At 37.9% G+C, this 17,890-nt stretch overlaps 1 protein-coding gene across 1 annotated transcript in view; it reads left to right on the forward strand.

The window, feature by feature from the left end:
* The window catches only part of cnih3 (cornichon family AMPA receptor auxiliary protein 3), a 98,827-nt gene extending 81,246 nt beyond the window's left edge, over window positions 1-17,581 (forward strand). The window contains exons 4-6 of the mRNA XM_062437482.1: window positions 9,779-9,891; window positions 16,777-16,920; window positions 17,554-17,581. Coding sequence (XP_062293466.1) covers window positions 9,779-9,891; window positions 16,777-16,920; window positions 17,554-17,581 — 285 coding nt within the window. The remainder of the gene's footprint in view (window positions 1-9,778; window positions 9,892-16,776; window positions 16,921-17,553) is intronic.
* Window positions 17,582-17,890: the final 309 nt, after the last annotated feature.

Raw genomic sequence — 17,890 nt, forward strand, 5'->3', positions numbered from 1 at the left:
CCAAACCTCTGACCAAACTGTCTAGTTGGGCTGCAGAATGAGTTATTTATGCACATTTCTTGCTAGAAATGTTATCAAAACACATTTTAATGTCAAAACTTAATATTGCATATTGCACTGAAAATAAAAGGAATGTTGTTCGTTTTTGCTGCAATGAAAGATACTTGATGTGGATGCAGACCATTGATGTGAGACTGGGAACACATCGGCTGTCCACTTAACCTAACACAAAAGATTGAAATAAAAAAAAAATGACTTTTTTGTATGCACTGCAAGCAATTTGAAAATGTAAAGTCATGTTATTTGTTCATACATTGAAAAGACTGGGTTGATCCTACAGGAACTACATTAGGTTCCTTTGCTCAAAACACAGGTTTAGTTCTTGAGTTCCTAAAAACGTTCTTACTGACTTATTATGGGGGAAACCTGACAGAGGTGCTGTTTCATGGTAATTTTAGAGGCTTTAGTTTGACTTTCCAAGCCACAGTAAATATATTCATATATTTATGGATACATACTAACATCTGCCAGCATAAAGTGTGGCTGCAGCTGTACAAAGTGTTCCAAAGTGCAGTGATGCACTGATGCTGTGTATCATGGGATACTTACGACGATTTTGTTAAAATATAGCTTCCCACATGAATGAATCCTCGTCAGTGTTGCAGCAGTCGCGCTTCTGGTTGGATCAGATGGGTGTAAGGGTAGCCCCTGGGCACTGCATCCAAAGAAAGAGATATCCATTCCCAGCCAGGCACAGTCCCACATGGGTCCCTCAGTCAACACACACACACACACACACACACACACACACACACATGGAAATTGAATGCTCCAATGCACACACACACACACACACACACACACACACACACACACACACACACACACACACACACACACCCCCACACACACACGCACACACATGCACGCACTACAGTTTGGTAAACATATTCACTGAATGCAAAGAAGTCACAGCAGGGTCGCCAGCACTGTGCAATACAGATAATAATTGTTCATAATTTGCATTTCTTGTATGTGTTTGTGTGTTTGCATTCAGTCACAGCAACAAACATGTCATACCACTGAACCATGACATAAAATACATCATACTCAGGAGGATTGCAGGGCCAGGCCTGACCCTGGCAGGGTTTTAGTGATGGTGGACTGAAGAATGTATCCAGTTTATTTGTGACAGTAAACAATAAACACAGCCACTGTTTTTCATGTATAACAAATATATAACATATTGTGACACAGCTGTTTATACAAATAGGCCTGACTGTAACTATGTGGTCAGACCATTGGATTTGAAGCACAAATACCTTTCTCCTTTTTATTCCAAGTAAATAGGTTTTCATGTTTGTTTGTTTGTTTTTTGCTCACTTTTTAAATCTTCAGGGGATTTTAACAGATAGTTATAGTGGAAGGATGGCAGGAAACAAGGGAGGTGGAGAAGCACTAAAGGCCAGCCAGATTCAAACTAGGGATATAATGTGATTCATCTGTACACAGTGGTGGAGGTATTCAGATGATAAGTGTAAGTATCAATACAGCAATGTAAAAATATTCCATTACAAGTAAAAGTACTGCATACAAAAATCTACTTAAGTAAAAGTATGTAAGTATTATGAGCTTGATGTAGTTAAAGAATTGCAAGATAGTTAGGTATACAGTTAAATAGTTTAGTCCAGTGCTTCCCAACCTAGGAGTCAGGCCACTGGGATAATAATTCAGGCCGGGAATTCGACTCCATATTCCAGGCCACCCTTTTCACGCAGACCACCAAACTCAACTGTTGATAAAATGGTTAAAAGATGAATTAAACATTTGGCCACTATGATAATTGGGTTAGGGTTAGGGTCATATATTTGGGACTGACCAACTTTTATTGCCATTATGTTCCCCAGAACACATATTAAATAATCAGATATTAATCAAAAAAACATTTATAGAATCTAAACTTTTTGGCACATTCATATTAACTGCAAAAAACAACTGTAATAAACTCTTTAGTTGTAATAGAAACAGTTAAATATTAAAGAAATAAGACAAATGTTTACCATTTAAACTTACAGTAGTAGTACAATGTATACAAATACACTAATAACAAATGCAAATGACTTACAAACTAACTCTTTAAAAAGTTTTTTCTCTTTGGGAACAAACCCACATCTAGACGTAACATTTTTCACACTAATGTTAGCAGAAAAATCCAATGTGCTTATCTGAATCACTAGTCATGCATGGTGGTGTTGTCATTGCTTTTAGCAAGATGATGAAAGTTGATGGACCTGATAAGGAAAAAATAACAGGCGTGTTCCTTTTTTTGTTGATAGGAATTCACCAGTGTTCCTGTGGAGAGATAAGAAACAGCTACTCTATTATATTAAGCAGCAATATTCACAATTCATGCATTCACAATGAGTTCATATGAATTCCCGAAATGAATCTTCAAATATTCATTAAGATCTTATTAATTTGAATTATCCTATGATCTTTTTTTCTAATTTATTCCATTTGATTTACTTTAATCAGTTCCACAGGCTGGTTTCACAAACCTAACCAAAATTAAACCTATTTATTTAGTGTACATTAGATTTTCATTGGGGTATATGTTACATGACATCATATATTTCTGCTAGCTAATGTTAAGACTTATATTTGCCATTTTCTGCCCCACTTAACACTGCCTTGCTTTCTTTTCTCTTTCGCCTCTTTCTTTTTCTTTTTTCACTTCTGAATGGATTAAACCTCTCTATTTTGGGCAGTTATTGCAAGCAAATTTGCACTGGCCACCATGTTGCCATATACAGCTGATGGTTTCCAGCCGAAAAAAACTGTTCAAGAACCACCAAACACATGCAAAATTGCCCAAAATGTTTGATCAATATTTAGTTCAGTTTACTGTAACATATTTAAAAGTAATGCCCACTGGCAGCTGAAGCATACAAACAAAAGTAGCAGAGCACCACCACAGCAAAACCCTCACAATGTAAGTAGAGAAAAGTGCTCTTCTTCTTCTGTTCTGGTGGTTGGTACACAGCTTTTAGGTACATCACAGTCATCCTCTGCACACTTGATTGTTGTCGCCTTTATAAATAAATGACATCATCAAATGGTTTTGCCATTAGTTAGCTTTAGCCTTGGCTAACCTCACGCTGAAATGAGAATATCTTCTTACTTGTTTATGAAGTGGCTGTTGTTGCTAAAGTAGCATTGCATAACTGACAGATGTCTGTCTTTGTTTAGGCACTATTGTTAATCTATTAACCCTGATGGTTAGTTTCAAATGAGCCTATAATATGTATAATGTACCCATGTGCTGCAAAAATAAAGTTGTTTTTGAATATTTTATAATTAGCTGCATTATTCAATTCAGTATATTTTCAAAATTACAGCAATGTGTGATGTAATTGTAAAGGTTTCATTGTCATGTAATTTAAATAGGTTTGAGTTGCTGATCTTTACTTACTGGATAATGGCTGAAAACACAACACAACAATGCTCTACAATAGTGAAACCATTACAGAAGACATATGTTCCCTATAACATTCCCTTCAACATTATTTAAAAGTCATTTTGCATTCCTTAACAAGGCAACACAAAGCTGTTTTAATCACGTTTTCTGTGTTCACATTTGATTCTTATGTCATTGTCACTAAAGTTTTATATCCTTCAGAATATTTGCGTGCTGCTTATGTGATGGATCATGCTTGTTAACTTCATCTGAGTGCTGTCAGCCAGCATGGATTAGGGATGGAGGAGGGGGGACAGAAAAAGTAGAATGTAAAGCTCTGTGTGGCTGTTTGTTTTTTAATGAGCTTTTTGTCAGTGTGTGGGGAGGGGATAGTATGTATTCTCGTACATGTACTGCATGCATGCTATATTAATGTGTTTTTCTGTGTATGTGTGTGTAGCCTCCCTGCTGCATGTGTGAAAGCAAATGGATATATTTAGGTTTTGTCTTAGCAGCAGTTTTCTCCTCTCCCACTGTCGAAGAGCTATAAGTGAAAATGTGTTTTTCTGTTATTAGGAGGCATGTAGCCATCTGAATTATGCATCCTGAACACCACCTCTTAACAGCGGCATATACAGTAATGTTCCAGGCAAAGCGGTCCAGAATGTGTTGCCCTGCACGTTATTAAATATACATGAGTGGTGAAGTGACTTTCTTCGTGAATAACATTAACTATTGCAGCAATAAGGCTGCCGCAGATTTCAAGACATTTGGGTAATTCAGGTGTTCGCAGGGATTTGCATGGCAAGCAGTTTCAGCAAAGCAATGTGACTGGCAACGGACTCTTCTAGGGAGGCAAGCCAGACTTCTTCGGTTGCTTGCCAGCTCTTGTGGTAGCCAAAGATTATACATGTTTAGACTAATCTGAAGTCATAATCTGCAACACTGTCAATCCTGAGGATGTAGTTATGGGAAGCAACAAGGAACTCACACTGACATTTTGATATTAAAAGCTTGTTCCAATGAGGTTGCAGCATTTAGTCCTCATGTCAACTGAATACAAAATTGATTCTGGTTTAAAGTTTCCTATTTAAACTAAATTAGCTCCTTTTTTTATTGAGATTACAGAATTTGTGAAATAATTGTACACATACTGATTCCATTGTAGATAATTGCACGGGGCCAATATGGGCTTAAAACATAGCATTCTCTATATGATCAATTATACATTTTACAGGAACAGAGGACAGTGTTCCAAGTTCTTTGGGAGATATAATAAATAGTTAAAGCTGCTCTATCTACTTTTACTACTCTCATCTACTATTCTAAAGAGACCCCTATTCCTGCTGCTAGAAAAGCTTTAAAAGCTTTTTGATCGGAGAGTCCTGCAGTGGATCAATTCAGAAATAGAGTATATCTAATAAAGAAGTAAACATGAAACATAACTTAAATTGTTCTGCCCCATGATGAGCAGCGGACCTTTTCAATCTTTATCAATCAATCAATCTTTATTTGTATAGCGCCAAATCACAACAAAGTTATCTCAAGGCACTTTACACATAGAGCAGGTTCTAAACCGTACTCTTCAGGTTTTAATTTTAAAGAGACCCAACATTCCCACATGAGCAGCACTTAGTGACAATGGCAAGAAAAAACTCCCTTTTAACAGGAAGAAACCTCAGGCAGAACCAGGCTCAAAGTGGGAGAACATCTGCCTCGACCGGTTGGGGTAGAGGGGAGAGAGAGGAAGAATAGGAGAGAGAGAGAAGCACATAGAAAATAAACATTGAAGCTAGAAGGTCCGGGACTAGAATCTGTCATCCGGACGTCTACAGGCCCAGATTACCTGTGAGATGAGAAAGCACAGACAACTCCGGGGAAGAAGTTTAGGTTATAGCAAGTAGCTTCCTTCTTTTAGACCAGCTTTTTTATGTAGATTTTGTATTGTTCTTGCTTTCAGTATCTCAAAAGGTTTTTCTTTTTTCTTATGACGCACATTGCTTTTCTTATATATACATTTATTTTCATAGTGAAAATGACTTGAAAAGGTGGTTTTACAACAACCCTCCCTACAAAAAATAGAGAACTAAAGAAACAGTAAGTACTCAAACACTTACAAAATTTAGTTAAGTGGTTTCACTCTGTCTTTAAATGTGGTTATAAGTGTAATACATGATGACCTGGTGCTCAGACAGCAATAAGCTAACTATTGCATAATTGAATGAATTTTTCAAAACCAGACATGTATGCATGTTAAAAAAAAGGCATTTATATGATTTATTATTTGTATGTTTTAATTATATGAAGTAAGTATTTTCCTTTGCATTTCACTAACTTCACTAACTGATGTTTCAGTTAATAATAGTATAAAATGTGTATTTTCAAATGAATTTTCTTTTTCTTTCTTGATTTATTTTACCAGGGTACATTAAAAAAACATTGCTGTAAATGTGCCAGAGATACCCTAGAGGCTGTTTTTCTCTGTAGTCCCTGGACAGATGTTTAAGAGTCACCATAAAAAAGAATATAGGATTTAACATGGCAAAGTTACTAAGTTCATTTATAAGCATTCAGAGCAATAATAAAAAGGAAAGAATATTAATGTTAGTAAAAGCTATTATACAGGAGATTGTGCTACACTGTCAGGTTGTGATGTAGTGTAGCTCAAGTGACAAGGAAGGTGGTAGGCAGGCAGACTCAGGCTGTCGTTTGAATGAGTAAAACCTGATTTATTCAGTCCGGCATAACAACAAAAAGAACGTGTCCAAAAATGAAAAGAACACAAAGACTCAAAAATGAACTGGCTTTACTCAAGATACTCAACTAAGGCATGAACAAGTGCACACAGATACACCCTCATCCTCTGACCTTAAATAGGCCCTCCTCTCAATTAGGCAGAACCATTACTACAGGGGTGTTTTCTCCCCCTTACCAATTGGCACTCAACAATGCTACTTGTATCAGTCAACACTGTTTACCACCCATCATTCCCAACATTTCCATAAGCAAAAACAAGAATAAATCAAAGACATGAAATCAGCCCTTTAATTGAGTAAAATAAATCCCCCATGCTTAGTCCAACCCAGTGACATCACCAGTGTGTAAATACAGGAAGTAGTTGGGCAGAATAAAAATAGTATGCATCTGCATATGATTACTGGTAAACTAATGGTTGAAACAAACAAGCATAGTCACATTAATAAATTAACTGGTGATGATGGTGAAAGAAAAAGGTGACAAATGATGGGTTTCATCCACTTTGTCACACAGGTACTGTTATGATTGGATGTTATTACATGTTTGTCCACTAGGCGGCAATAGCGGTTAGTAGTTAATGAACAATACTTAAGTGAGTAATTGGTAGAGTAAGAGTATACTGCAAGAAGGCACATGTAAGTTGACTGGACAAATAAAGAAGCTAACTGTGGAATCACTTGGCCTCATACTTTAAAACACTAACATAACAGGTACTAATTAAAACATGCAACAGTTTTAAAAAGCAAAGACACAATAAAAAACGTGCAGGTAAATGAGGACAGACTGGCGAGTACAAGGAAGTGAGGGATGACAACAGACAGCACAGTACACAGCACAGGTAGACAGAGGACACCAATGTGCAGTTGGTTTTTAATGCTGACACAGTGATCTGCTTACAAACTGATTCTTTACATGAGCTCTGTATAAACTGTATGTGCTGTGATATACTTCCATTCCTGTGCAGCTTTAACAGAGATCAACCAGAAACACTTTTTACAAATATAATACAATCCCATCTCTTGTGAACTATGATGCTGTTGTTCTTATACTGACAAACTGTCAATTTACAATGAAACAGGGGTGTAATGTGACAAGAGTTGCTCATAGTGACAAGAACATCCCCCAGGTTGTCAGTTCAAGCAGCATTTCTAGCAAGAGCAGGCTACTGTTTCAAACATTTTTTAAAAGCTTAAAGCAAACTGTATGCTACCAGCCTGACAGCACACTGACAAAGTTAAGGACTGGGTGGTGAACATACTGGAGCATTTAGCAGCTAGAGAGCCAGATATTTTCCTAAGGAGATGATGGAGACCGGAATAGAGCTAATTGAGAGTGAATATTGGACTTACATTCGTCAGGTGGACATGAGCATGACTCCAAATGAATACCAACGTTGCTTCATGTCTGCTGACTATATAGATTGGCAGGTATTTAGTAAAGTGTTAGCAATAACAACATTAAAAGGTAATATGTCTCGAGTATTGCTATATTGGATGGGTAATGATAACACTGACATTGAATGGCTAAATCTGGAGGGGGCATCTGTGAATTCCACTTCTTTAAAAGCCTTACTGTGTTCTAAGTTGCCATTTACACAGCCCATTTCTAACTTTACCTGTAACCTGGTTGTTTCACACTCTATCAAGATCTGGAACCAGTTTAGAAGATCCTTCTCACTTGCAGACCTATCCCAGCAAAAATATCATATTCCCAAATCACATTTCTATCGATACTTGCAGCTTCGGAATTTTGTATTCTCAAACTTTAAATGTTCTCCCTTATGTCCTCCAACAGGTAGACTCAATTTTCGATTGTAAATCAGTTATAAAACGTACTATTAGCACATTATACGAAATACTGTATTCTCATAACTTGATGCCTTTGGACCTCCTCAAAAACAAATGGGAGACAGATTTAAATGAACCAATCACAGACAACACGTGGCACAGAATAATACAGGGAATCTTCTCGTCTTCCATCTGTCTTAGACATGCTGTCATTCAGTTTGAAATTGTACACCGTCTGCACTGGTCTAAAGTTAAACTTTCTAAGATCAACGTTGACATAGACCCCACTTGTGATCGATGCGGGCGGGACCCAGCCACTCTCTTACAAATGTTCTGGGCATGCACGAAGCTTTGCACTTTCTGGCAGTCCATCTTTGAGACCTTTGCTAAGCTTTTTGGAAAAAGGCTTGCGCCATCTCCCTTCATTGCGCTTTTTGGTGTAGCCCAGATAGACTCCCACCTTGAGATGTGGGAAAAAACTATGTTGGCTTTCTGCTCTCTGCTAGCTAGGAGACTGATATTACTGAAATGGAAAGACCCAGCACCTCCAACATACAGTCACTGGATTAGAAAAATCATGTACCATATCAAATTGGAGAAGATCAGATATACATTCAGGGGGTCTACTAAAACCTTTTTATAATATTTGGCAGCCTTTCTTAATGTTTGTTGAAGATATGGAGGCAGATAACATAGTACTGTAAACCTCTACTGCTGCCCTCTGTCATTATTATTATTATTATTTATTTTTTTCTTGCTCTCTTTATCTTTGTGTCTGGCTATGTGAACTCTGTATTTTGAACTCTGTATTTCATGCTGTGAACACTGTAAATCTGGTACAGGTGGTAGGACTGCTTTCTGTTAGCCAAAAATTAAGGTTTAAAATTTGAGTTTTTTTCATGCTGATCATATATGATGAACATAACCACTCAATTCAGACTTCAGCCTGTCGGTAAGGGTAACAGTTATGTGAGTTATGTGGTTATGTCCACTATGATTATACATTTTCAGATCAAGTCAATATACAGGTATTACATGCAAGACATTTCCAATAAGAATGGGCTTTTGGAAAGATCATTACCTTTGAAAGTGTATTTTAGTTGCTTGTAAATCTAAGCCTACTTTTACAACACACAGCACTGGCAACCTAACTTAATATTAGCCAAACTGATTGAAAGTGTATGGAACTCCAACTTTTTTTATGCATTGTTACAAAACTGTCCTAGTATAAGCTTGTGGGGGGGGGGAGCACCATCACTGCTTGCCAGGAGGCTGTCTTGCTTCCTGCATTTGAAGGGCCAAACCCTGCAGTTATTATGATAATGATGGAGCCCTGCTATCAGTATGTGCTTCACATTATGAAGCTAAGACCTCTATAATCTAGATGGGGGCATTTAACCATTTGGAATGCAGGCATATAGACAGATTTTCAGTGGTTAAATATAGGCTACGCTAAGGATATTAATGCTAATGATGCTGCCTGAGCTGTGGGCATTCAAATAACAATGTGGCATCTGCTAACCAAATGCCCTTTACTTTACTTAAATAGTTTTAATTCATTCATGCAATTATTATATTAGAGTAAATGTCAAATAACATATATTTGGTGACACTGATCACTAGCAATGGGGTTAAATTGTGAAAAGAGAAATATACATGCCAATGTGTTAGTGCCTGGGTCCCTGCTGATAAGTTATTTTGCTCTCTATCAGTAGTTAATAATCAATAAGTCCTCTTCTCTCTGACTCACTCTCCTCGGTCTCTCTCTGTGTTATAGTTGGTGCTACCAGAGTATTCCATCCATGGGCTCTTCTGCATCATGTTTCTGTGCGCCCAGGAGTGGCTGACTGTGGGCCTCAACATTCCCCTGCTCTTCTACAACACGTGGAGGTATACATCCAATCCAGTTTGTTCTCTGTGTGTGTATGTGTGTGTGTGTGTGTGTGTGTGTGTTTGCGTGTAATCCTACAATTTTAGATATACATTATATCATTACCTTTTGGGGTCTTGAGATTTAAATTAAGATCAGAGGTAGACTTAATCTGGAATTTTATGAGTTTGTCTTGTTGGTTTAGAACATAAACTGTATAGAGGATGTGGCGAGGTGTGAAGCCACCCATTGGTTTGCACTGGAGCTCATTTGAATCTCAGAGTTGTTGATTAAGATCAGTGCCATCAAGATTACACTCAGAGAAGATGCTAACATTAGCTACTTTAGCTAAATTAGGCTAACGCGGCAGGTAGACTTATCACGTAATGTAATACTTACTGAAATATTGCTACAGTAGTACAACTCTGTGCAAGTCCTGCAACCGGGGAGGGCAGCAGATGAGCCACCTGTCAATTGGAGCTGTCAATCAACACCCACACAGCAGATATCAATGGCTACTCAATGTCTCTGAATTTGATAAACAGACTAATAATTTCCAAAAATGACCACCAGCAGTACAGTATTACAGGGCCAAAATGTAGAGATTGAGACCATACTGAGTTGATGAAAAAATTACTGACTTAGTATTTCTGGAATAGTTTCAGCCTTAAGTCATTGTATCTGCTGCTTGGTTTAGAAACAGGTGATACATTAAAACTAAATCAAAAGAAATCCACTATGAAAACAGACAGTAAGGCATTTCTATAATTTAACCATTAACATACATGAGGGGGGACATTTTTCATTTTTGGAACACTTTCCAATATAATGCACTCCAGTACAACACCACCATCCACTATGAACTCAATGATAAACATGAAGTAGAATTATCACCCTTTTCGAAATGTCAACAAAAACTGAAATAGTATAATGCAATGTTAAAAGCAAGTATATCAGTGTTCTAACATTTCTGAAGACCCTGAAAAGCAATGTCTCGAAAATGGGTCACCAGTCAGTGATCTTCATTTTTCTCCGACTGTTCCTTCTTTCTCTTTTTGTCTTTGCCTTTGCTGCAGTTCTGCTGGCAGTCTGATTAGTGTGAGCTTCGCTGGTTGAAGTTATGGACTGAGAAGAGAGAGAAAAACATCTTGATGTCTTATTAAAGTTGAGACTGTGCTAGATGCCCACTGGCTATGGTGCAGATGCTGCTTCCTGCACAGCTGAGAGATGAGAAGACAAGGAAAAGGGAGAGAGAGTGTGTTAGAGAGAGAGAGAGAGAGAGAGAGAGAGAGAGAGAGAGAGAGAGAGAGAGAGAGAGAGAGTAGCAGGAGGCTGGGCGGGAGAGAAAGCAAGTGAGTGATAGGAGACAGATCTAATGTTGACAAGGTGATTCAAAGGACAGTGGGAGGGATAGACAGGGAAACATTGATGAGAGCTAAATAAACCAACCGAAGCTCTGCGGAGTTAACCGATGCTTCTGCTGCTTTCAGTGGCTACATTGACAATTTACCCACAAACACTATAGAATTAATTTAGACTTGATATAAATTTGTACTGACGGATATCTTGTTGACAGAAAAGCTGTTTCATTAAAGGGCCATACCAGTGTTTTTGAATGGTTAATTTCCTTAGCTATAAATCATGTATACTTTTTCAGCCAGCCATTAGTTTACATTCAATTCATGAAAGTTTTGTAATCCATTATCTGATTTAAGGTTTGAATTCATTTTGATAAAAAGTTATACTGTAGTTCTATGATAATGCAGTACAGATGTTGAGCTAATACTTGACTCTAAAACAAAACAGCATGTACATAGATACATTTATCTATGTACCCAAATCCTTAAACTGTGATGATAGCTACTTGGTGTATCTTTTCCACAAATCTCATTGAGGTGAAGATTTATTTATTTATTTTTGGGCTTTTTATGCCTTTATTCAAATGGTAGCTGGCAGAGAGGCCGACAGGAAACAGGAGAGAGAGAGGGGAATGACCTGCAGCAAAGGTCCCTGGCTGCCAGGGACGATGCGATTATGTGGCATACGCTCTAACCACTCAACAACCAGGGCGCGCCGACATGAAGATTTATTTTGTAAGAGATAAGTAATACAAATTATGTAATATCACACAAAGCAATTGTTATGTCTGAGTAAAACAGGGTCAGGGTTATGGAGTTTTATGTGTGTGTGTGTTTGCGTTGTCAGAGTGAATGGCAAAGTGAAGTAAACGGCAGCTACTTTTTCATGCAAGACTGAAACTGAGTGAGACTCGTTATTCTTACACCACACAAGAATACAACAGCAATCATAACACCTGCAGACATACTAATTAAAATCAGTATCATTAAAAATATGAAGAAAATGTTAAGTCCCTTAGAGGAATGCATGTTACTGATTTCAGTTTGTGCTGTAGGACCACTCCAGAAATAAGGTGTACAGTACTGGACACCAATTTCTGATCTTTTAAAGCTTACCTAATCTGTGATATGGTGTCATAGTTAAAGAGGTGACTAAAGAGGTTAGATATCTCTGTATCATTGATAGGAAGGCCTTGTAAATAAAGACACATGTAAAGTGTGATTTATTGTTAATGTGAAAAAGTTGGTGAAACCACTGGTATGGTCCTTTAGACTCATTTAAGCAGTTTGTCATTAGGGCCTCTGGAGTTATGTTACGGAGGTGAACTACAGAAAAATATGCGAAATAAGAAGTTTCGTCAAGTGACAATGGTCCCCAACCAGGTCCAGAATGTTGTGGTTACATGATACAGTACTTTATGCTACTGAGACTATAGCCAAAGACTGGGCCCTCTGAGGCCTGTACACTACAAGCTATCACTTTAGTTAATCGGCCAACACTGATGCCTCTGTTGACCTTTAAACAAGAAGGAAAAAACAGTAACCACCTGAGAGTTAAAAATACAGTAAGTGTTGCAACCACAGGTCTGATGTTGAATGTGGATGGATGATGTAACTGACTGGACCAGTTTTGGGAGGAATTTCCTCGTTCATTTTTAAAAAGGAAAAGTGTTTGCCAGATTAAAAGCTCTCACAATATGTGACTGCATGGGTGTATGGGGATATTCCAACTATGATTGGTTGTGTGGTCCCGCAGTTACTTAAACTGCTTTGGCTGCCAGTTGAATCCTTCTCAAAGTGTGTTTGCGTGAGTGTGTTTATATGCTTGGTCTGAAAGATGAGCTGCTTTGTCCACACTGAAAAATGCTGAGCTCAGTCATCTTTAATTTGACTCTCTGTAAGTGTGCGTGATATGACTGTTACTGTCTACTTACTTGTCCTTTTCTTTGCAGATGAAAAGGTGTCAAACTGTTAATGTTAATGAGATTTTTATCAGCTGATTGTATGTAATAGTTTGTTTACGATAAGCTATCATTGTTTACCTCATCACCAGTCAAGTGTGCATATATCTTTTGTTGAAATACATGGGAGTTACATATGCAATGACTCATTACGAAACCCCCATGTCACACTCAAAATACATCAAGATGTATTTTCAAGTGCATTATTGAATATTTCATACATGCATGAGTCATCTAGTGACTGACAGACATTGCTGAATGTACATTATAATTGATGAAAGCCAAACTTCATGGTCATTGTTAACCAAATTCATTGATTAACATACAGTACAGTATGGACATGCATAAACCATCAATTAGTTTGAGTTATGACAAAGAAGACCACATGCATAAGAATGGCAGCCTACTGGTTTTACTTCATTACCCATCATACTTTGCTAAACATGATTTGAATGTCTGATTGAGTGAATGTCTCTCTCATAGGAGCAGATGACTGAAAAGAAACCAGAAGCTAGCTATCTTAATGCATCTGGTCTGTTCAACATATTACATCAGTATACATTGTTACAAAAACCAGTTAATTTGTATCAGCTCTGGGGTCCATTAAAAGACAAATTCCACCCTATAAAAGAAACACATGAGATAATTGTACACTCAGTACATAAACAGCCCTCACAAAGCAACACACAGCAGTGGCAATTCCCTCCTGATGTCTTGTCATGGTCCTTGTGTACTCATTATCTGTACAACATATTTTGTACTTCATAATTCGAACAGCCTCGCTGAAGAATGTCTCACTGGAATGTAGAAACTCCGGGAAATGTGTTACAATTCCCCAAACCTCCTCAGCTATTGACCACCACAAGGTTTTCTGCTGTGGTGACATTGCATATCTTCATTTTACAGAGCTTAGAGAAACAGCTGTTTGTGTATACAAATATTTATTATGCTCAAAGCAAAGAACGAACACATGTAGAATTTATTATAGGGTGGATTTTCTCTTCAGCTTTTAAACCAGTCAGCAGTGTGATAAATGTCTGTAATTAATTTTCACTGAAAGATTTTCACCTGTTAAGAAATACAAAGTTGTATTGAAAATCACTGTTGTTGATACACGACAGTTGGAGTTGTCATTCATTGACCATGCTGACTGGATTTAGAAACATATAATAAACCGCAGCTCTGATACCTTTAGAACCGCACAACAGACCTGGGCTAAAATATATTTGAATATCCATTCAAATATTGGATCATACATAGTTTATCTTGTTTGGAACTATAGCATTCAACACAACAAGAAAAGTCAAGCAAAGTCACCCTTTATCAGAATATTTCCCCAACTGACCCTTCACTAAGGCCCACAGTGGTTTCTGCTACTACGCCTATCAAGCTTTAAATTCCGACATGGCATAAAAAGCAGATAACAGTGAAAGATGAAAGCAGTCTATCTTATTCTTAAATGACTACTGTTAACTCTTCTGTTGCTGACATATTTTATCACCCCTTGCAGACTCATTAATATTAAGTCAATTACTTGCTTGAAAAGTGGCTAAGCAAATGGCCTGAAAGAATCTGTTAATCTGTATTTAAATATATATTTCATGGCCGCATGACGTTATGTGAAAAGCTATCATTTGTAGTTAAAAGTTATTTAACTGAATGATTTTTTCACTGCTAGTTTTAGTTTTAGTCTTAGTTTTAGTTAAATATAATAACCCTGGTACATGCTACAAAATGATAACATAACCATGTTTATGACAAGCAACTGTTTTACTGTTCATATTTTAAAACTATATTTTTAATTTAAACAAGCTGTAAATTGCTGGAGTATAACCTTCCCCAAATTCCTTAAAGAGCAGGACAAAGCACTTAATATGACCCAAAACCTCGGATTTGTAGCATCACATCTCTCATTGAGGGAAAATACACTGCCTGGCCAAAAAAAAAGTCACCACCCAAAACAAAGGTCACAAACTCTAATATTTCGTTGGACCACATTTAGCTTTGATTACGGCACGCATTCGTTGTGGCATTGTTTCAATAAGCTTCTGCAATGTCACAAGATTTATTTACGTCCAGTGTTGACGGAATTAATCCTGGCATTATCATCTTGGAATATGCCTGTGCCATCAGGGAAGAAAAAATCTACTGATGGAATAACCTGGTCATTCAGTATATTCAGGTAGTCAGCTGACCTCATTCTTTGGGCACATAATGTTGCTGAACCAAACTTAAACGTTTGGTGAAATCAAATCGTAGAAAAACAACAGTAGAACTCAGGGCTATGTTTAATAGTGAAAGTAAGAGCATTTCCACACGCACAATGCGAAGGGAACTCAAGGGATTGGGACTCAACAGCTGTGTAGCCTTACGAAAACCACTAATCAGTGAGGCTAATCGGCAAAAAAAGGCTTCAATTTGCTAGGGAGCATAAAGATTGGACTCTGGAGCAATGGAAGAAGGTCATGTGGTCTGATGAGTCCAGACTGACCCTGTTCCAGAGTGATGGACGCATCAGGGTAAGAAGAGAGGCAGATGAAGTGATGCACCCATCATACCTAGCGCCTACTGTACAAGCCTGTGGGGGCAATGCAAGCCTGGGGGTTGCTGCAGTTGGTCAGGTCTAGGTTCAGCAACATTATGTGCCCAAAGAATGAGGTCAGCTGACTACCTGAATATACTGAATGACCAGGTTATTCCATTAATAGATTTTTTCTTCCCTGATGGCACGGGCATATTCCAAGATGACAATGCCAGGATTCATCGGGCTCAAATTGTGAAAAAGCTGTTCAGGGAACATGAGACATCATTTTCAAAGATGGATTGGCCACCACAGAGTCCAGACCTTAACCCCATTGAGAATCTTTGGGATGTGCTTGGAGAAGGCTTTGTGCAGTGGTCCGACTCTCCCATCATCAATACAAGATCTTGGTGAAAAATGAATGCAACACTGGACGGAAATAAATCTTGTTACATTGCATATGCTTATTGAAACAATGCCACAGCAAATGCGTGCCCTAATCAAAGCTAAAGGCTGTCCAACAAAATATTAGAGTGTGTGACCTTATTTGTTGGTGGCAACTTTTTGCCAGGCAGTGTACTACACTACACAGTAGATGCCAGTCCTGGACATAGCTTTTTCTAGCATATCCAGTAGCCCCTCATGGTATTTAGCTCTGAAAGTAACGACAGGGTACTACCAAAAGTCGTATGCTAATTAGCATGCCATCATTCAATCAATTCCTTACACTTTTGCAATTGTGTTTTTTGTTTTGGAAAGGATATAAAAAGGTATGCACCCTGCTTCAATCTGTTCAATCTGTGACGTCCATAGCTTGATGGATTTACCATCGCTGCTGAAGGAAAGGGTTCAGTGAATGGCCAACTTCCTCAAACATATTCAAAGTATTTCACCCACGTCTGCTGCATGATGGTGTCCCCTTGACTCATCATGCCATCTTTTTCCATACTTTCTCTTTCCCCATTTTCTCCCATCATCTTTCCCCGCCTCCCTCCCTTTTCTATTCCCCCTGTGGGTCTGGAACGGGTCAACTACCCGTGGTGTGGTCTTTGCCCCCTGTGGTAGGTACTTCCATTCCCCAACTGACACTAAGGAGTTGCTCTACGACCCGGCATCCGTGATGAACGGCGATACGCTCAAGTTCTGCCTGAAGGAGGCCTGGTGCAAGCTGTCCTTTTTCGTCCTCTCTTTCTTCTACTATCTTTACTGGTGAGCATTTGGCAGGCAGTGAGGGGGACATAATTGAATTATATGTCAAAGATTATATTAACCTGATTACAGCAGCTACAGTAAAACATGTATAATATCTTAAAATATATATATTTCTCAGGCCAAGGTTTGAAGGGAAATGGTGAAACTGCAAAATCATTAAGATCACTTTGTTTTAAAAATGTCACGTTTTTAATTTTAACCTGGTTTTATTTCCCAGTGTGGATGATGTAAAGTGAGTGTAAATCACTGAATAAAGTAACCATTTCTCTGACAGTCACATGCAAGATCATACTTCAGGTCTGTTAGAGTAGTTATGCTCGACTTTTAGGCCCACCATTGCTAATGCATGTGATGTTGAGAGAATTTGATTCTTTACTTCATTGATAAGCACTACCTGAATACTAAGGTGGATTACAGATGGATTGAACTGCTGTGCAATGGTTAAAATGTAGATCATTCTGCGTTTTAAAACTTAAGAAGGACATTAATTTACTGATAGTATTTGTCAAACATGATTTGTTGTTATATGATAATACTGCTTACGCTTTTCCTGTCCATTTTATTAATGTTTATTAATGCTGTTATTAATCACTCCGGATTCTTGTTCCATGTGTCATGTGGGTGCTGCAGTGTGTGGAACCTGGATATATCCCTCTAATAGGTCTTATCAATGGAAACACTTAAAGGTACAATCCTTATATTTTTTAAACTTTTTATTTTAAGGTATTAAATGAAGACAATATAACCTTATTTAACAGAAAATATGACCATTTTGGCCTTCCATATGGCCACTGCAGTGTTTGATAAACTCTATTTATCATATAAAGGCCATTCGCTAACAGCCTTCATTAATTAATAAGCAATTATTAACCATTGTGGTTATGTGGCGTAGCTTTAAACTGAACTTGAGATTTTTGCTGAGCCATGTCAGCTTCAGATTGTTTGTAGTTTTTAGATGACTTGGCAT

Source organism: Scomber scombrus, chromosome 17, assembly GCF_963691925.1.
Source record: "Scomber scombrus chromosome 17, fScoSco1.1, whole genome shotgun sequence".
NCBI classification, from domain to species: Eukaryota; Metazoa; Chordata; class Actinopteri; order Scombriformes; family Scombridae; genus Scomber; species Scomber scombrus.